At 36.5% G+C, this 21,681-nt stretch overlaps 1 protein-coding gene across 6 annotated transcripts in view; it reads right to left on the bottom strand.

Moving 5' to 3' along the window:
- The window catches only part of HELZ (helicase with zinc finger), a 93,915-nt gene that overhangs the window by 36,472 nt on the left and 35,762 nt on the right, over positions 1-21,681 (bottom strand). For 4 of the 6 annotated variants that reach the window (XM_064522747.1, XM_064522751.1, XM_064522750.1 and 1 more), the window contains 5 exons: positions 16,712-17,045; positions 11,666-11,796; positions 9,017-9,196; positions 8,379-8,483; positions 912-1,090 (listed from right to left, as the gene is read on the bottom strand). In XM_064522747.1, the coding sequence (XP_064378817.1) occupies positions 912-1,090; positions 8,379-8,483; positions 9,017-9,196; positions 11,666-11,796; positions 16,712-17,045 (929 nt within the window). The remainder of the gene's footprint in view (positions 1-911; positions 1,091-8,378; positions 8,484-9,016; positions 9,197-11,665; positions 11,797-16,711; positions 17,046-21,681) is intronic. The other 2 variants (XM_064522748.1, XM_064522749.1) reach the window with 2 other exon arrangements.

Here is a 21,681-nt window from a genome sequence, read left to right as displayed (position 1 = left end):
TTTTAAGAAATGTAAGTTCTGGATAGTTATAGAAGAGAAATGTTTTTACATATTGGTAGATATTAAGTTTGAAAGCAAAGTATTAGAGCACTTAGTGCATTTCCCCAGTAAGATTGTATACTAAAAATATAATAATTTTCTTTGGAAAATAAGATTTCTATATATTTACACACATATTACTATGACATGACTATACACAGCCCATTTCTAAACAAAGTAGTAGCTTCTATCTTAAGACTTGAAAATATTTACTATGAATTCCATATTAATCTATTGCAATGAATGCCTAACTGCAATTATAATAAGCTAACTTTAAGAATTTCTGTAAATTACATTCTCCAAAAAGCACATGAATTTCATTTGGTGATCAAGAAACCAATAAACCCTAAGCAGCCTCTGCCCCAATTAATCAATTTAGAAAACAACCTAGAAATATCACGTTAACATCGCAAGAGTTTGTATGTGTGGGAGTTGTTTGCAAAGCTAAACAATTCACAAAACAAGAAGCAAGCTCTGTGTTTATGCTTACATGCTCCATTGAGTAATGACCTTAATGAGCATAATATTCAAAGTCAGAATCTCAAATAGAATTTTCCCTCTTGGATCTCAGAAAACAGCAGACCATAGATAGTCCTACTTCTTTATTTACTTACTCCCATTTTTGAAATAAGAAAGAATACAATAAGGAAAGGTTAATTTGAATGCCAGCAATTTTGCAGCTTTGTAGTAAACAAAAGCTTTCTTACAAGAAAATGGAAGACCATTTTAAGACAGTCCTTCATTTCTTTCTTCATTTTTGAACAAATCAAGGGGTGGGGAAGAAACAGAAGGAATACTGTCACTGACATCAGTAAGAAGAAGATACTTCTTAAAGGACTTTAAGGACATTTCTTGTTTAGAAATTATCTTACCTGGTTCAAGATCCAGTTGACATAGATACTGTGATGTATTCAAAGTAACAACTACTACTCGTTGCTTAAGAATGTCTTCCTTCTGTGGCATCTGAAAGGTGGAATGTGTGCTTGAAATCAAACAGTACTGATGCACAACTGGGTGGACAGTCTTTACCCAGCGATTTCTGAAATATACCCTAGAAAAGAAAAAGCAGGCTTATTTTCTATGCTGATACAAACACTGCGACAGCCTAATATTGCAAATGCTAAGATTCTGTTTTCTGGTAAATAAAAATTAGTCTTTAGGAAGTAAAACATTATAACTTTATGAATCACATGCTAAAATGCACTAAAATGTCTGGGATTATCTTCCATTTGCTGCAGTGCAATACTACATATATGGCAAGTTACCATGGATTAGATGATATATGAAAATCTGAAGCAATTTCTTCATATGTTTGAGTTTGTGACCCTCATATCAATATATATTTCATTTAAAATTCAGTGTACTGGTAAATTGAAAGAAATACTTCCTCAGCTGAAACATAAATGTCTTGGAACCAACAGCGCTGCAAAGACATTAATGAAATCCTGCGCTTCCTTTTACGCTTGCTAAGTATATGTCTTATAAGTTCTAAGAATCAAGCAGGAAGTATATTCATCTGGTTACCATGAAGGACCACAGTTATAGCACGCTGTATAAAACAATGAGAAGACAGTGCCAGAAAGGATAATTTTCAAGGTCTAAAATATCAGGAGTCAGAATACTGTCAGCAAAAAGTTGTACGTCCAACATCTTCCCAAGACGCATAAGAAAATTTTAATCATCGCGTCATGAGACCAATGCTGATTTTTTCTTTAGAAGTGATGTAATGTTATGGCCAGTCTATTTAAAGGGAGGAGGAACAGAGAAGACAAAAGGCCATGACTCACAAAACAGAGTACAAATAACTCCAGAGAGATATACAGAGATATAGCAGATCGCACCAGTTGAGCATCTGCATAAAGATGTCAAAAGACTTCTCTAGAGGGTGTTCCTCAAAAATATAATCTGAAACAAGGCGGAATTGTCCACTTTAAAGTGGAACCTTTAAGCTACAAGAAACTACTGTGTAAATATTCATATTCTGAATTAAAGTGATTTTAATGTAACTTATTTCCAAAGAAAATTAAGATGAAATACTTTAATTTCAGTTCTGAATATGAGATTTAATTGTTTATTTTCTCTATTCATTATATATTCAGTTGAGATTAATTCTCCTGCATCTACAGGAAAATACTGTTTCAGTAAGAAGCATTTGGAAAAAAGTAATTATGTACCTAAGTGAAAACATGACTGCACTGGCTGGAATGTGGATATCCCATCTTATGTCCACCCATGTTTGAAAACTACAGCTCAGTTCCATATAACGTGAGAAAAACAATCTTTAAGGTTAAAACACGTCTGGTTTATAAAAATACAGGTAACAACATTCCTTTTGGACAATAAGCACAAAATTAAAGGCAAAGACGTGCAAACGCTCTGCAGTATTCGGAATGGCTTTTTAACTCAACAACAGTAAGAACCAAAACGGACACTCAATAACCAAATATAATTCCGGCTGAGAACAGGTTCAGTGCAGAAGGAAGTGATATACCCCTGAGTCATTCTACGATCGAGACCTTTCTAATGCTATAAACATATTTCTTATCAGTCAGACTGAAAGTTTATTTGATAAACTGTTATTACATCAACGCAACAACATACAAGGTACATAGCCTAAGAGCCAGAATAGGGGAGTAGGAGTAAGATAACTCCTGTTCTGTTTATTCAGGTAGCTTTTGTATGATTCATTTCTCGATCTTAACTGAGGATAATACTTACCTACCATCTCACAGGAGTACTGTGAGGATTAATGAGTTTATTGTGATTTTATGTTTGTAAAGCACTTTGAGATTCTTGGATGAAAGGTGCTATTGAAATGCAAAATATTATGGTTATTAGACATTATTATACCATGCACTGTCTTTTACTACACAGATTCAACTATGTGTGACTCACAGATTGGCTGACAGCATTTCAAACTGTATCACTGCTTACCCATTAATTTATTTTATTTTGATGTGAGATCAAAAAACTACCCCAGAGCTATTATTCACCACCGGCATAAGACACCTGACAGATGCGGCTAGTTGGAAAATGTCGTGATATAAGTCAGCCTAATATTCACCATCATACTGAACAAGGGATTTCTTCCTCAGGTGCGATATGTGTTCATAAAATCTCCTGTATTTTCATAATTATTCAGTTTTTTTCTTAAAGCTAAATGAATGCATTACAAAAATGTATTTAACCTACTTAACATGAATGATAACATCTCACTCTCTGCATTTTTGTGGACTTTACATTAGAAGACCATCCAAAGAACGGAGCAAGTTCTCAGCTAACCTATGTTTCCCCTATGTTTCCATCAACTTCAACAATTATGCCAAAATATAATTTGTCCCAAATATTTCTATTAAAAGTTAACCAATTTGAATCTTTCCTACTCTTCCACATTTTGATTCCATTGATAAATTTTCATCAAAATACCAATCTGCACAATGGATTATTTGCAAAAGTAACAGATTTGTATCAGTAATTAAGAGTCAAAATCATTTCCTTGGTCATGTTTCAGGCGGGGACTGCTCCTGAGTGACTTGGGAAACACTTCCAAAAGCCAATAAAGGGAGAGTCCAGAAACAGAACCTCCGGAGGAGGCTAAGCGGAGTTTGATTTCCACTCATATCCTACAGAAATAACTCCTACTTCTCATGACAACAAGGAGTCAATGGGGAATAAATTTACATTCTCCAAGACTTCTTTTGCTGTCCTGAACTGGAAAAAACACCTCTCTCCAGTTCTTGACACAAAGGCCAGGACTCTCCCACAGGCTGTGCTCCAGAGAACTCATCGTGGAGAAATTCCAGTCCTAACGCCTCAGATCTGTGCAGTTACTTCTCACCTGAAATACCCCAAGCAAAAGCAACATGGAAGCTTAGAAGAAAAAGAGACCTAGCAGTCTCACTTCAGGCCTCTGCTTGGAAAAAAAAAGTCTAAGCAGTCCCAAGAACCCTAAAGAAAAATCTAAAAGCACTTGATTTCTCCCTTTCATTTCTTTTGATCCCCCTCCAAAAGAGCGGCTCACTCTCATGTACAAGCATGATCCACGGGATGCAGAACACACACGAGGATCCGATAATCTGAAAATTAAACTTTTTAACCAGTCCTCCTTTGAGGACGGGATAAGATAGAAGCTAGAGTTTCAAGACAAAAGTGGCTGAAAACGCATACTAACATCTGATAAGGTAAGGGAATACCATCTTCAGCATGAGAACTTTAGGCAGTTTCAGAAAAAGGGGTAATGGTTGTTACAGGAATGTTTTTAAAGCCACTGTAAGTCATCTCTGTTACAACAGTGAAAAGTATCTGCTCAGTCTAAAATCAGATGAAAAGTGATAATATTTACTTTCCTAAGAATATCAAAGGTGAATACTAGTTACAGGGATTTGAGCCCACACCTTTATTTCTCCACAGACTTCCTTGACTTCTTGTAGGGAGGAAGAGTTAAGTAACCCTGGGATAACAAAACAAAAACCACATATATGTTTTAGAAGCTCTCTACTACATTCTCTACATTCATTCAAAACAGGAATATATTAAAGACAAGATCTGTATAAAATGCTAGCTATACAGCTTTTAACAAATATCAGGAAATACTGAGATTTTTGCAATGGCCTTTCAGATCTGATTCTGGATCGCTAGTTATATATTTACGTGTTTTATATCAAAGAGCTCACAGGAAAGCAGCACAATTCTACCTCCAGATACATACAAGCAGTTTCAAAGGACGGCTTTAGTTGAGAACTAAACAGAAATAGCTGAAGGTAGATTAACACTTCTCGAGTGAGGAGCACATTTTGTACTTCACAGCAAAAACCTGAGCTGTGCAGAGGGATGGTATTGGCTATGACCACTGTGAACATCAGGGATGATTCCAGCCTCTGGCAATTTAAATTGTCAATTTAAATTAAAACACCATGCCGCCCCACTCTAATTTCTGTGTGAGGCCTTGATTGCTTGCTTTCAAGTGCAGTTAAATACAGTGAAGTTACACGGACATGTTCCAAGAGAAAACTGCTTGCTGCATGTTCAGGATGAGCAGGTTAAGGGTATCAAGAACAGCCCTGACTTCTGCATTTACTTATGTTTCTATGTTTAGGGCAAAAGGACTAAAGAAATGCAGGGGTCCTTTCTTGTTGCTCCCAATAACAAAACAGAACTTAAATCCTTAAAATTAATATCATAGCAAGACAAGAATTCCTTGTAAGAAAACAGGCAATTGCACAGCAGCCTAAATTTTCGTAAATGAGAATATTTAACACCTAATTAACACACAGTCAAAAAGTCTTCACGGAATAAAATGCTAATGAGTGCTACATGTCGTTCAGTATGACTTTTGTTTTAGCTTACTAATGTTCTCCACATCACATACAACCAATTAGGCAAATGGCATATTCTGTCACACTGTTGATATTTGTTTTAACTCAGACTCTGATTTGCTCTGATTGATTCATTTTGATAGTCTGGGTATTGCATAAAGCTAGCAGCCACATATTAAAGCTAGCTGGTTTCAGGATATAGGCAGTACTTACACAGTGATAGCATGATTAAGAAATTCAGATAAGGGGTAGTGAACCAGAGAGGTTTCACCTGAGGTATCTTAAATAGAACCAATCTTTTTTCTGACATTGCTAAGCTCGTATTCAGCAATAAAATGTTCAGGAATAAATAAAAAATACATACATTAAAAAAATAGCAATAGCTGTATCAACCACCTTCCTCTTCCTCTAAAAAAATAGCATACGTATACAACTAAATTTGAGGCATACAGGTAAAATAGTAATAAACATGTAGATACCTCAATCACTGCATGCTCAGTCATACAGAGAAACTGCTCTACCTGCTTCCTAGGTCTTGACAAGCGTTTTCGGGGGACATTCATAACCTCGGATATCTACCCACAGTGCCTACTGGGAACCAGTTACCACCCCTCTGCCTGCTCTGACTCACCCTCTGAAGGCACCTGCTTTTCTACACTTCCAACCAAGAGTCTAAGCTGCTAACATAAGCACTTAACCCAAGGCTCTTTCCTCTTAAATATAGTTGGGGGCAGAGGGGAGGGTTGTTTTAGAAACACTTCTGCATTAATCTACATAACTATAACAAAAATTGTCTCACTGTCAAGTGAGAGGTAGGTTTTGGAGTGTGCCTCTAACACACTGGAATCATCTAATAAAACCCAGTGGGATTTTTTTTCCGGGTAAAAATTTATTTATGGGCATCAGGACTATGAGAATTTGGCCTTCAGGCTTTGTTGATATTTTATTTAGGTGCAGAGCTCAGACTCAATCAGTCTTCATTCTGCCTTTGCATTTCCAAAGGGCATAGATAATTATTTCATTGGAAAAAAAAGTCATTTGAATTTATAACACGATATTTAGAGAAAACTCAAAAACTCTAACTTCAAACTTTTTCAAACCTTATCATTGACAGGATAGTTTAGTGTGTGTCTTACCCAGAGAAATTTACAGAAATATTCACATGGTTCTCAGTACTTCTTCATTATTAAATATTTAAGCTTTCCTTTTTTCAAAATAATGTAAATATTATGGTGTTCCCAACTAATCTATGGAAACATTTGTAGCAAATTCATCACTTGTATAGCAAACAAAGAAAAAGTATAAAACATACTGTTTAGCCATTTAGAAACACGTGCTGCTTTGACACTTAGCTGATTCTGCTCCACTTGATTTTTCCTTAAAACAAACTGCAAAAGACTCTGGCACCCTGTTTAAACTAACAGTAATGATTTTATTTGAAAATATCTCTTGACAACAGTTCCCTAAGAAAGGCAACAGATCCCTAAATTGATTTTACACTAGGAATCTCATATAGTTCTAGCTTTCACTTCATATTAACCGACCCTTTAACTCCTATTAGCTTAGGTCAACATTCAGATAGCTTTCAAACAACATATGCTTCTCACCTGCACACAGTATTTTTAAAGAAATTTGGAAATACATATACATGTGGATGTATAAGCCTATATACAATTTCAGAGGTGCCTCCATTTTTCCAAAGGGGAAATCTTCACAGGGGCATCATGATTATTTCATACAACCTACAACAGCACTTTCTGAAGCATTTGTAACAAACACTATAACAATTATGTTTAAATTAAAACATTCAGTGACATTTGAATTATACACTGAAACACTTTTGTTTGTTTTACCAATTCATTAGTATTTCTGAGACTGGAATATACAGGTGAATGTAGTGCATAAAAAAAGGTACCAAAAGCCTGGCAATCACAGTAACGCTGTGTTTTAAGGCTTTTTTTTTTTTTTTTTTTTTTAAACTCCTTGCTCTGTTAAATCACACTTCAATATTCCTGAAAGTGGCAGTTACATACATTCTTCCCCGGTGCAAAATTAAGAGACCATAAGGCTTTTCATCACAAAGTGCTTTACAAATCGCCTTAAGAAAACCTGTGTTAAGACAGAACCAGACCAAAGGTAACTTCTCAGAAATCAGCTGCCTTCTCTTCCTTGGCTGCAAACCTAGCCCTCTCCTGCAACTCGACTGGTTTTAATGTCATTGCATAAAAATATACATCCAGAAAGGTTTTTAATAGCCAGCATGTAAACACACATAGTCACTTTCTTAGCAGTGTAATAAACTCACACCTTGGCATTCAGAAAATGTGCTCATAATTTGATAAAAATATACTAAGCTAGCAGTATATATTACACACTGTGATCACAGAGCAAAACAGTCCCAGGGAACTGGGTTTCTGCCCACAGAGTCTCCCTTACTGTTTTCTGTGCATGTTGATCCTGCTTTCTCTTAGTTTCCACCTCTTCTCTATTTTTTTCCTTAACTAATTCCCCCAAAATACCCATGTTAAGTACATTTAATCACATACACAGTTACTTTATATTGACTTCTCAGAAGAGGCCAAACTAATTGCACATGATTCTCTAAATATGAAGCTTCTATGACATCAGAATTTTTCTTCAAAAAGCCAGGTGGGTAGCCCCAGTTTCCAAATTCTCATTGTAAATGTGAGTCAAAATTTTCTGGAATTAAAATACAATTAAAATTCATTTTATTTTATCATAGTAGCTTTTAGAGGAGCATATCAAAAGTTTGCTCATTAGGAAAGACACATTTATCAACAGAAATAATAAAAGCTTAAAAAAGGATGTCTTTATCTTTATTTAACAAATGACCCAAAATTATGTTGACAATGCATTTCATGTTCCTTTTAGTCTATGTTTTTAAAAGCACTGCTGGTAAATGCCAATATGCTTTCATGTTTTAAAAGTTCTTTAACCTTTTTTATAGACACCTTTTCTTAAGAATAGTATTTTATAGATACATAATAAGCCTTAAAAAAATACCTGAGAGGTCTTGCCTGGGGATTGCCTGCTTCTACATATGGATGTAAATAATCCTTTATGTAGAGATCAGCAGCACTATTAGAATGGGTGCAAATGAGAATCCTGCTGGAATAAATGGTGCAAATAAAAAAGCAATGAAGAAACAGAAAACAATTCAAAGCAGTAGAATACAAAAAAAAGGAAACAGTGGCCATCTTCCTGCACACTTCTCAATGAAACCACTGACCTACCATAGTTTGCATGACTCAGCCCTTTAACTCAAATCCCTCAGTTATGAAAAGATTTAAAGTTCAAACAGTTTTTCAATAATTATTTTGTGATTATTAATCTAGACTTGATTTTAAGTAAGGAACAGCTCTTATCTAGTATATTGCACAACTTCTCATGTCGAGCGAATCACAGATTCTACATATTGTCAATTTTAATTAGTTCTGTTCTAAATGAAAAATATAGGCTAAGGCTATAAAATTACTTTATCATTCAAAACGATGACGGATGGCTTGGGTTTTGGTTTTTGATTTTGTTTTTTTTTAAGCTGGATGGAAATTCTATACTTCTACCTTCCACTGGAATTTAAGTAAAAAATGGCATTTTCATTGCTAATTAAGTATTGTTGTACATTTAGTGCCCCATCTCACCTAGTATCCTGTTGTTGAAGTATGTGCTTGACTGCCTGAGCCAGAGTGAATGTTTTTCCTGTCCCATAGGGACCGATGATAAGAACAGGAGGCAGTTGTATTGAAAGTGGAGTAGTGATAGCCAGAACAGCCTCTTTCTGTTTTGCATTTAGTCGAGGGTCCAACTGCTCATCCCATTGTCTGTACAAAAGGAGGCAAGAGAGTTTAGAAACAGAAACCATGAAAATCAACTGGCAATCAGAAATGAAATGAGGTAAGATTTCAAAAGCTTTAAAGAAATTAAAGAGTCTGTATGCTACTGTATTGATTGGATCATTCTGAGGCATATTAAAAGATGATACTGTAGCAAAAGGATCCCATGCTGTCTATCACACAGCTTTGATAATATTTGCAGTAAATCAGGAAGTTATTCAAAGCGATCTAACCACTGCTTGATTTGTTTTATCTCACCTGACTATAATTAACCTGCATAGTACGCATTTTGAATAAAGTATATACTACCCCTTCATCTGACAATAAATTTAAGTAGACATACAATGTTTATCTGCTATTAATATGCAAAATGTAACATTACATATGTTTCTTCCCCTCCAGTATTATTTATGTTGTCAGTTTTAAAAGTGAACAGTTACACAGCCACAGGGTTTGGGGAAAATGAACTCTGATGAAGTTAACAATGAAAAGAACTAATGACTACCCAATTAATTAGAAACTTTTCATTACTTTTTTTTGAGACCGTTAAGGCATATACTTCTAATAGGAAAACACTTTAAAAAAAGTATTAATACTGTCACCAGCTAATGACACCAGCATTAACAGAAGATGCTTTCAAAAAATTCCAGCTAGCGTAAGAGGTTAAAGATCTGTAGACAAGTTTTTAATATCCCACTGACAGATTTAAACGTAGACATGCAGGGTAAAAAGCAGCTGTCGCTGACGCACACATGGCCGTACTTTTGCAACCTGACCTGCCCTGGTGCAAGCACCACGGTTCTTACGGGCTGGGAAAGCTTCCGATCAGTAGTAGTTAGCAATAGGGAGCAAAATCAAGAGGGAATTAACTGAATTCCTAACTCGTAAGACAGCAATGAAAAAGCCGGCAGAAGAATCTAAGAAATACTGGAAAGATAATACGGACATAAAACAACGATAAAAGAAAAAAGCAAAGGGAAAAACAGTTCTGAGTCAGTCGAAAGTGTTGAATCTCAAGGTAGGGCAAACCAAACCACCAGATGGAAAAACATTCTCAGCACATTGACTTAAATTAAACTGCAACCGTTACGTAAGTCATTTATATATATATATACACATATACACATACACACACACAAATTACAAAACCATTGTAGAAATAAATTATATAAACTGCAGCCATTATACGAATGTATGTAAATATAAATTTCCTGACAGAAAATGGAAAAAACAAAGTTCCAGTTTGCTTACCTTTTTATTCAAATCACAGCTTATATCCAAACTATTCCTAAACCCTATTTCCCTGTAAGACTCACCCAAAACTTAATTAAGTCAGTGAACAGATTGTCACTGTCTTCCATTAGCTCTGTAGAGTAACTCTATACAAAACCTGTTCCCTTCTTTCTACCCTATCAAAGCCTTGACACATGCAGCAATCGCCCTCACCAGAACACTGCACCCACACTTCTACCATCTCTTGATAAACTAAAATTTTTCCAGTAATTTTTGTCCAGCTTTCCTGGGTCTCTGGCCAGATCACTTTCCCTCTATTCCATGAGCTATCTCCTGATCCATGCTTCATCACAATCACACTCCTCTCACCTTCAAGACACCACACAACTCCTCTCCGCCCTGCACTGCACAGACTGTCCATTCCACGCACCTCCCGTTTCCTTGGTGTCTACGTATGGAAACCTCATACCTCTTTTAGTCTTCCCTACGCACCAAGAATATTCACCATATCCCCTGATCCACAAAGCTTCATATAACTCTTTCATAAGTTTTCCTCTACAAGACAAACTATTTTCACTTCTTGTTCCTGCTTTCAGCACTCTCATCACTGCATCAGTCTTAGTTTCCTTTAAAACTATTCCTATTACGTAGGGGGTTTATATTTCACAAAGGAAACTATAAGACATATATACAAAGAATCTCAGAACTGCTTGAAGTGCCATGCTGGTGCTTCCAAGACTCATTCCCATACCTTTTCTGTCATCCCCGATAGTGATATGTCCAAATTTGGACTCATTGCATCCACCTCCTACCATCGGGCTGCTCATGCAAATGAAAGTCTGCATGCATGAAATCTTGCACAGTAAACTCCTCGCAACTGGTACTTACACTCCTACAAAGCATCATGCATATTTTCAACGAAGAAAAGCAGGACAGTAAATAACAATAGCAGATTTGTTTTCTACAGCTACAGTATAACTGCAACATCTATTACAAGCCCAGTTCTACTTCAAGGGAACACTGCTCAGCATATACTGCTGTTAGGAGGATCAGTTTTCTTGTTTTATTTAGAACAGTTTCACTCCCCTCTCTGAACCATCCTCACCATTAATGAAGAGCAAGGCATATTTCCTGTTTTAGGGCAGGTTTCAGCCATCTGTTATGAGAAATTCAATACTGCATTACCATACGATCTTTGATATTAAAGTGTTTGTACTCTTGTACCTGTTGGGACTCCAGGGTATGGTGGGAGTCATGCTGACATCTGGAAACAAAATACTGTTGTCCTTAATCCTGTCCAAGGCATAATGCATTTCACAGAGGGGTAAGCGATTTAACTGAAACTGAAGTTCAACCTACAGTATAAAATGAATGAAGGAACAGATGAACCAAAAATGATTACTTTAGAAAACACTGTTTAGACTTTGTTGCATATGATAGCTTACAATTTTATTTTCCTGCAAACTACTCTCGGAAGAAAACAGCAAACATCATTTCATAAAAGACTTGCAATAAGGTTAACATGCCCATTTTGAACCAAAATATAGCATTTTTGTAATGTAATTTAGTTGTTTGACTTTCACGAATACATTCCACTGTACTTTCAGAAAACAATTAATCAAACTCTCAGAAATATTGTTTCTAAAAATACAAGCTTCCATCCCTTGTTATAACAACCACTTCGGAAGACTGACAGGCCAGAAATTCTTACAGATCAACAGATGATATACATCAGATATGTGACCAACAGAGATAAAACCCAAATCTTACTTATTTCCAATCAAACATCCTGTAAAAATATAACTTGTTGATTATGTTCAGTTATTGAAACATTAGTTGCATATCAATATATTCATTTTCTGTTCTCTCAGTTACTTGTCTTTTAATGCTAGCAAATAAAAGATAATGCCAATAAAATCCTGGTACAAAGCCAGAAACAACATGCAGAGCATGTTAACACCCCAGTTAAACCCAGACTGAATAATAGCCGGTAAAATTAGTTCATACAAATGTATACTAAAAGAGCAAAGAGAAAAACACATTCTAAATTTGAAGACATGATAAAAATCAACTGCTGGGGAAAATAATTCATGAAAACATCTCACTCAGGTTGTAAGTTGCACATATTTAAGTTTGTATTTATCAATTTCTCCAAAAACAAATGATCTTGATCGCAGCGCTGAGCCAAAGAACCAAATGTTAACAATTAACATAGAAGCCGATATCAATAATTTCACACAAATTTGCACTAATATTAAAAGGCATAAAGACATCCAAAGCTGCTGAGCAACTTCAAAGTCACTGATATACATTAAGTTTTTTTTCCAGGATTGTATCTATAGCTAAATAGTCATGTAACTATTATGCAACACCTCTAATGAACATGTCATGATTAAACAAGAGCAAATAAGTACTGCACTGAGATTTACAGTGAACTGTGAGCATGCGGAGAAATTATTTCAACCTGCCTGGAAAAGCACCCCTCAATTACCTAGAAAACATATCAATAATATTAAATTTTCCACAGTCACCTTTACTGATAGCTCTCGCAATCACTTTATAGAAGCTGGTTCTGTACAACCAGTCAACACATCCGAAGCACAAAACCGGAGTAAAGGCATGCTGCAGGCAAAGCCTGGCCCAGCGCCCCGCGTTTCCCAGCAAAACGCCACCGCGGTGACGGCAGCCCTTCTAACCCGGGCCACACGGCCAGCACAAAAACCTTGCCTCACATTTATTGATTCTCTCCTCTAGCACTCATCGACTCACTATTAATCTGTCCCTTATTGCTTAATCACTCTTTAATCTCACGATAATTACTGTTACTAACCAGAAAGTTCAACAACCACCCAGCAACACTAAAATGTATTTTAAAATGATCTGTTTTAACAGCTTATATACAGACACAATGAAAATTATAAGTATAAAAGCATTAAAAGTCCTAGTCAATTACATAAGTTTTTTCTGTATAGTATGTACCAAAAAAGTGTTGTATCAAAGATCCTTGTGATTATCAAAGTAGCACAGCAAGCTTGAAAACAACAAAAAAAGTTAGAAAAGTAGACAACCGCTTCTCTAAACTCACAACGAATTCCCATGAACCTCCTCCTACAGAGGAATAACTTAGCCTTACATATATAAGTATTTGTTGGATCTGACACCCCATTATCTGCCCATAAAGCTACTTCATACCATGGAGATCACAACTGTAAAACCTTCTGATGCACTCATAATCTTTATTACTTCAAGAAGATCATCTCTTTCAAAAGGATGTGCAAAATGCAGTTCTCAGACAGCACTTCCTTCTTTCTAGTGTGCTTAAGTAATAGTATAGTATGTAGCATGTAAAATCAGTGGTAGCTTTGCTGTAAATAAATGTCTGCTTGTATATGTGCAGAATGTAGCCATTAATGTTCAGTGTCTCACAGATATAAAGGCATTAAATATTTATCTCAACTATCACATTTTACAACAAGACATACAGCCAAAACTCCAAAGAAAGGGGCAATAACATCTGCGCAATACTCAGTGTGGAGTTCACGAAAGCGACTGTAACAGTTAGGAAAACCTTTTTTTTTCTTTTTCTTTTTTTTTTTCCTCTCTCCATAGTACACATGAATATTTAAGAATTTCCTCCCTGTCTCCCTGTGCCCATCCCATCACGTAGCTTATGCCTACCCAGTCCCTTGGTGAATGCCCTGGCCTTTAAAGGCAGTGTACTTTAGCATCTGTCAAGAATGACAGATCCAGCTCACCCTGCCTGAGGGCGACCTTGAGATTCCTTCCAAATCTGTGTCCCATCCATGTCTATGCAGCGTCCAATTTTGTCGCCTAACCATGTCCTGCAGATGTTCGGAAAAGGCTTTCCAGCAAATGGCAACGGTCCCGACCTCAGGGTTTGATGTATGCAGGAAAAATGGCCTTGCTCAAACAGACCCGAGGCTAACACCAGAGGACCCAATTTTAGAGAGATAATGTAAACGCAGAACAACTGTGATGCTCCTCTGCATGATACTTTAACAGCCCCTTCTAGGGGTCCAAGTAAAGTGGCTTGCATTAAACATCTCTTCTTAGCTACAGGCATTCACCACTTTTTTTTTTAAAAAACAGCTTGTTGTTCATTTTGGTTTTAATACAGTTTAATCAAATTTGCTATTGTGGAGTACTGAATGAGGCCATCTGTGAAGGAGAGGTATGTAACCTGCTTTAATATATATTCCAGAATAAGAAAACAGTGGGAAAGGAAGTTAATCCATTGCCAGTTTCACAGCAAAGGACAGGGAACAGTGTAACCACTCCAAAAATAAAACAGTCTAATGAAAGGTTGGTCACCAAAAAGAGCAGCCAAGGGGTTTAAAGTACCAGCTCATTCCGTCCCATCTTCATGAATGGTGCACTTGATAAAACCTCAGCTAGGACAGCAGGCAAGCAAAAGATCAGCAAGTTCATTAGATGAATTATTGAAAGAGAAAGGAAACAAACCACATAACCTCTCCAAAACACACAGAAATAAAACCAATTTGACCAACATGTAAAAATCACATGGGGAATACTAACTCCATTGAAGATTCCCAGTGTCTTCAATAAACACACTATACATCTAAATTATAATATCCTAATCTGAGGAACTCTTTCCAAGTTTCATTTACTTTTCAGTCAACAATCAGAAAAAACTTTCCACACAATTAGAACTGATCACAATATAGGTAAATGTTTAAGGATTTGACCACTGGTTCTCTGATATTTTTATGAAGTACTAAACAACTTCACAAATAACTTTAGGGCCCAAATCTTAATGCAGAATAGAGGAATTACAAACTAATTTGTTGCCTCTGGCTAAGTTTTATAAGACACTCAAAGAAAAGTCAGTCAGTTATTAAAGCCTCAGCTCATTTTGCATTCCAGTGGAGTTTTTGATAAGTCAATTAGTAGGTTTAATTATTGTTTTAAGAAAATAAGCACAAAACCAAGTGCCCAGTACAACATAAGTCTTCCCAGACCAATTATCTATGCTAAATTAAGACATTAGAATTCTTGCATATGTTTCCCCAAAACAGAATGAATGGGAGGAGATAATCCCTCGGTGAAAATGGATTAACTTCAAGCAATTCCAGTGACCTTAATTTGAGATTATTTCTGTTTGGTAGCAAGATCAACCTCAAGGTCTACAGCAGACACAGAGGGGAAGAGTAGGAGTGGGGCATTTAATTTCACTATGGCTTTGTCTTCCATTACATGCACTTCCACTTACATTCCCTGCACTGTCTTGTTTGCAAACTACACAGAATTATTCAAAACAAATACTCTTTCTTCACCCATTTCAGGCTAACCTCAAAGTAAACAAAAACTGGATCTCACTGCCAACACAATTTTCTCTACCAAAAGTGTTACTACTCTTCATTTTGTGACCGAATGCTTCCTAGACAGATTTAAGTTGTAATATTTCTCCCCTTTACACAAACTTCGTATCTTCTTGTCTTCACACATACAGCAGTACGGTTCTCACAACAGATCACCAAAGAGCAACTTCTCCAGAAGGTGAAAGGTAAGACTGACTCCGCTGAATTTATCTGCAGTTCAGCTAACTGCTTGTTCAAGTCCAACACCCCAAAGCCATGTCTGCTCCACATTCCCACTCAGAGGTGCCCAAAAACTAGCACATTTCTGAAGCAGTCAAGGACAGGCATGTGTCTGGACCAGGCGACCTATCGACGATCACACAAGCAAGCTGCTAGCAGACTGCAACCTGCTGTGTTCTCCACATCAATGTTTTCTGTGAAGTCAGCACTTTCAGCTCTAACAGTAAACAAAATGGGCAATAATTTCAATGTTCGGACCCTGTCAGTGCAGGTACACCAATACCTGATCTACCGAGCACGTTTAATTTCTTGTCTACGCTGAAAAATGGGATTAAAAAAGAAAAACCCAGTAAGACAACTGACAACTAATTGGATTTGGTGCAATTCTGAATCTACTTCAGGAATAAATTTTGGTGAAGTCCCAACTCCACCTATCAGATACCATGTAGAGGGAGAGGGTTGACCATAATGCTTGAAGCTTTTCCTCCCTCCACAGATGAAGCAAAAAGCAGGAAAGCATACATATATATATAAAGAAAGAAAAATCTGAAATTCTTCTCCATGCTATACTTTCTGTGTACAATGAGGAATAAAAAAATACCTATTCATATTGCCAAGAAATTATTTTGAGTGGAGCAGGAAGAGACATAATGCAAACAGTCTGCATACCAACACTTCCACTCAGACTTACCTGCATTTCACAATCTGCCCGAAGATTAAGTTCTTCGCAGCATTCCCTGGATACTCTCAAGAAGATATAATCCTTTGTTTTCTCTTCAATAGCTGCTTCATAAACCTTCTCTTTGGTTCCTTGGGTCTGTGCTGACTTCTCTTTAGTGACAGGCAATAAATAAACAGCATTGACTTTGGTCATCACCAGCCGTCCAGCCAAAGTGTCTTCCGAAAGCGTTTCAGTGAGCTTAAAGCGGCCAAAAAGTTGTCCATTTTGGGCATACTTTGCACCTCCAGAAACACCAGTAAGCATGAAGCTTGCTACAATCTGCAATTGCACTTTTATGTTGAACCTAAGTAAGAAAGCATCAAGTCAGTGCAGAAAAATGCTCTCAGATTTAGAAAATTCATGTATGTCCCAAAGCAATAGTAATTTATATCTAAACAATTTAGATTGTAAGCTTATGTTATATTTACTGATTTTACTAGGTATTCTGGAAGACACATACAGGCAAAGAATAGAATAAAGTTCTTATTTATCCCATATCTCTCTTCCAGGCTGCAGACCAAAGAAGATAATCTACAACTTGAAGAAGGCAAATGGTATGCATTATTTCTATAATTCAGATGGCTTGAATAAAATGCTTCCTAAATTAAGAATGTAGGCATTAAAATGAGATCAGTTTATTCAGAACAAGGGAATGGCATCACAGGCTTGGCCACTTAAGTCATCCGTCCACAGAACCCCTATTGGCAGCAAGTAACTAATTCATTCTTTGTAGTTACAATTTTCAAAAAGTCACATGTGTAACACACTAAAATGACTTATTAGTGCCTTTTATTGACCTCTCACCAATAAATAATAATCTTCTCCTAAGGTTTTGTACAGACTGCTTCAACCTGGTTTTAAAAAGAACAAAAGAAGAGTCCGTTGCGCTCTTCAGCAATACTCCAATCTCTTCTCATTAGCAAGGTTTTCCTGAATTTGTGATAAATTACCGAGAAATGAAATAAAATTAGACTACGTTTTCCACAAATATGAAGTTGCCATTATGTGAAATAACTTCCAACCTTGAGTAAAATCTCTTAGAAAAACATATTTTCATACGATGTTTTTCAAACTTCAACTGTTTTTGTTTGATCTGTTGCTCTTCTGATTGTTCCTATTTTAAAGTCATGAATCTGGTAATTCATAGTTTAAAAAAAGCATTGCAGTGTCAAGAATCATAACCCATAATAAAATCCAACGTCTTAGCTCTCTTGGAATTTAAATATCTACCAAACCAATAGAATATATATTTTTCTCGTATCTGGCAAATCCTTAGTCTTGCACGAAAATTGCAAGTTTGCCCCCTCGTGGTACTACTCACTTCTTTACATAATGTGAGTCAGATACACATCTCAGACTCAGAGAGCTGTCTTCTTACTTAATGTGGCTTCGTCCTGTTCCTCAGTAACTGCAAAGGCTGCTGGGCAAGCTACGGTTAAAGTGATCACCCAAAAGCATGAATTTAGGAGAACACACTAAAATTCTGTGAAATCCCTCCAATTTCCAAACGCACTAAAAAAAGGAAAAGCAGGCCTTATCCTGCGGCAATGCTGCGTTATTCTGAGCATCCATCAGTAAGCAAACAACATTTAAAACAGTTCATATCTCATCTATATGATTGTTGCAGTATTGTATAAAACTTTTAATGCAGTAACTGAGAGCACTACATTATCACTCGGACACAACCAGGTGTCATTGTGAATTGATTTTGTTAAAGTCTTCCTGAAGCTGAATCCTTACACCATTGAATACGTACCAGCTCATCCTCAAATTTTAATGGGCAAAACCCACCGGCAAACGCTATTCTGTGACAAGGCCCCGGCTAGTGTCTGCCTAACCGGCTAAACTCAATGTACTCTGCTGAAGGGAACCTGATGTTTACAGCCTACCAAACAATTTCCATTGAGTAAACTGACACCTTCTGGTGAGCTGTTAAACTACAGAATCCTCCCAGGATTAAGCTTAAAAATCAAAAGTTGCTTCTTTCATCCATTTTCACCGTTGCTTTGCACTTTAAATATTATGTGTTGCAGCAGAATTGATTCATTTTCTCTGACTTTCAAACTGAGGATCAGAACCTGTCCACCTAAAATGGGTACTTTGGACTTACAAAGCAATTCATTCTTTGTAAAAAAACAAACAAAAAAAACCCTAAACATTTACATGAATTAAGATTCTCAAGATCCCTGTAAGTCACGGGCTTACTTTACAGACCAAGCAACCGATGTATAAAGAGGTTAACTAGTCCATTTCCAAACTGGGTGTGATTTTTAGAAATGATTAACCTCGAGTTTCTACTGAGTCTTCAATTCTGGTAAGTAAGAGCCCATAGGTGCCTCAAGTTGGTCATCCAAGAAAAATCATTAAAAAGTAAAGCTGAGATGTGCAAAGGCGGACTTTGGTGCCCTGCGGGATAACACACCGATCAGTGGAGAACACAGCGCTACAACGCGGGCTGCTGTTTCCCGCTACAATGCTCCTCGTCTAAAGCATTAATTACTAAAAAAGGGACTATTGAATTTCACTGCTTCCAGGTTTTCTCTGCAAATTCCACTACTAAACACTGCTTTCAGTTAGTTATGTAGAGTTTTTCTACAAGGAAATAAGAAACTCTTCATCTTCCAAACAAGTTGAGTGAATACGTATGTATGTTCCAGCACTCTGCGATATACGGCAGCATTTTCTGGATTGCGTAATGGATCCTTTTGTACTAACACTTAAAGATTTGATGATCACCTAATCAGAAATGCATGTTTAATTACCATTTTTTAGCATGCTCTTACATAGAAACTTTTTTACAGAAGTCATGATTAATTCTTTTAGCATTCTGATACGGTAAATTCAACTGCAGCATTTAACAAGTGCTCTTTTCTCAATGCAAGAAGAATTCTTAGGGGGTAAAAACTTCTAGAATTTTAGGTTTTTTCATACTTAAATTTAGTCATTTTATCAGCACACTCTTCTGGACACCAGGAAATTTTTCAGGTCTTTGATTACTTCTGCTTGATTTTTGGCTGTGCACTGTGGGCTCTGCAGGCCATCAGACTAAAACAAACCTTTCTAACCATCCAAAACATAAGCATATTTTAACAGCACTTCTACCCCATGACCAGTATTTTAACTTCAACAGAGACACCTACTTTCAACGTGGCCTATGCAAAAAAAACCCAAACCCTCCCTAGCACTGCAAAATACCAGCACAATTAGTGTTAATGAAACCAGCTAAAGAAACGTGTTGTGCATGTGAAGACTTAATAAATCATTAATCCATCCAGTGCCAATGCAGACAATAATTCCCAAATGGCCATTCTGAACAAAGCAGCTTCATATAACATTTTCTTGAAAGTAAGTTCAGCATGGTTTAATTTCTACACTGATTTCTGCGAAGTTCACACAGGGGGTGCAGTGGGACAGTTACCTATGTATTATTAGAAGGTAAGACACAGTAACAACAAAAACAAATTTATTTTCCATCAAAGCCAGTATTTTAAGTTCTCACAGCTTTGCATATAAAATCTGCTCTGTAATCTTGGTAGCAAACATGCACTGCATGGCAGGAGCAGTATGTTACTTCTCAGATTCATTCATGTTTCTATCAGAAAATATACAGTAAATTCCAGCTATTATAACAATTATACACTGGTTTTCTTTTTAATGTGCAAGAGAAAAAAGAGATTTAAAACCCTCCAAAGATTGTATGTAGGCAAAACTTTTTAAAACGAAACAAACATCTAAATCGGCGTATTGTTTTGTTTTTTCTTATAAAAAAATGCACTCGTATTAGGAAATTAGACAGCAACGGATCCCTTATTCTAACCTCTGTTACTCTATTTTGTGATGTACTCAAGTACTTTTTATGAGTGCCTTGAAATATTACAATAAATACAACTTAAAGCTCTCCAAGACCATCCTAAACCCAGAATGCACTCCCTTTACAATGAGTTCAAGACCGGTTAAAGCAACTGCAACCTTTATCTTATCCAACACTTTTCAGCAGTTCCACTCGCGTGACCCCATGTGAAATCTGCAACATAAGTGTTTTTCCTAGAACAAGAGAAATCATCGACATTCTCAAAAGCCAGCAATTCACACCAGCCTGACCTGCAGACACTCATGTTATTCCAGTCGTCTCATAGGAGACCGTGTTGACAACCCTAGCACTTCTGATACCGACAAAAATCCATTAAAGAGTAACAGTTCATAAACATTTTGACTCATGGCACCACTTCAGGTAATATAACCCACTTGCATTTGTATTCCTGGGCCCATTTTCATGCTTGCAACCCCAGCAATCCACTAGGGAATACCAAGTGTGTGATCTTATCCACAGAGGATCTGAAAAGTGTGTTAGTCTGAGCCTTGTTGTAATAAAGTGGGTCAGCTACAAGATCAAAAGAATATTTCTGTCATCAACACTATCAAAACAGAAGACTTCAAGAACATTATTAAACTTACTTTTATTAATCTACTAGGTAGAAAAAGAAGAGCAATAACTTATTGCTGCACCAAATTGTCCAAAAGGGAAGCATTAAACCTAGGAATGTACTCATTATTCTTTCATTTCAACAGGCACGCTGCTTTCTGGTTTCCTTTGAGGCTTGAGATTGCAATTCTTAATGTGAAAATTCACTCAGTAAAAATATTATTTATATCATATTTTATAACGTTTACTTTAAATGCACTTTTGTTTTAGAAAGCCTTGGAAAAGTCATCCTGATTATACACACATATGATGGAGAATATTTTTGTATGCTGAAAGCAGTCTTCAAGCATGATTCCTCTGTATGTTAGATTCCAGCTCAAGAACAGAGCACAATAAAGATGAAAGATATGAAAAAAATAGCCCAAGTATACTGCACTTCATCTGAGGCATCAAAAAGAAATGGAAACATTTTCGTGATTTAAGAACATTAGAAATATAAATCATGAATGGACTTTTT

The sequence above is a fragment of the Dromaius novaehollandiae genome, chromosome 18, assembly GCF_036370855.1.
Source record: "Dromaius novaehollandiae isolate bDroNov1 chromosome 18, bDroNov1.hap1, whole genome shotgun sequence".
Classification (NCBI taxonomy): Eukaryota; Metazoa; Chordata; class Aves; order Casuariiformes; family Dromaiidae; genus Dromaius; species Dromaius novaehollandiae.
The sequence above is the reverse complement of the archived record's forward strand: the minus strand, read 5'-3'. Positions and strand labels throughout refer to the sequence as shown.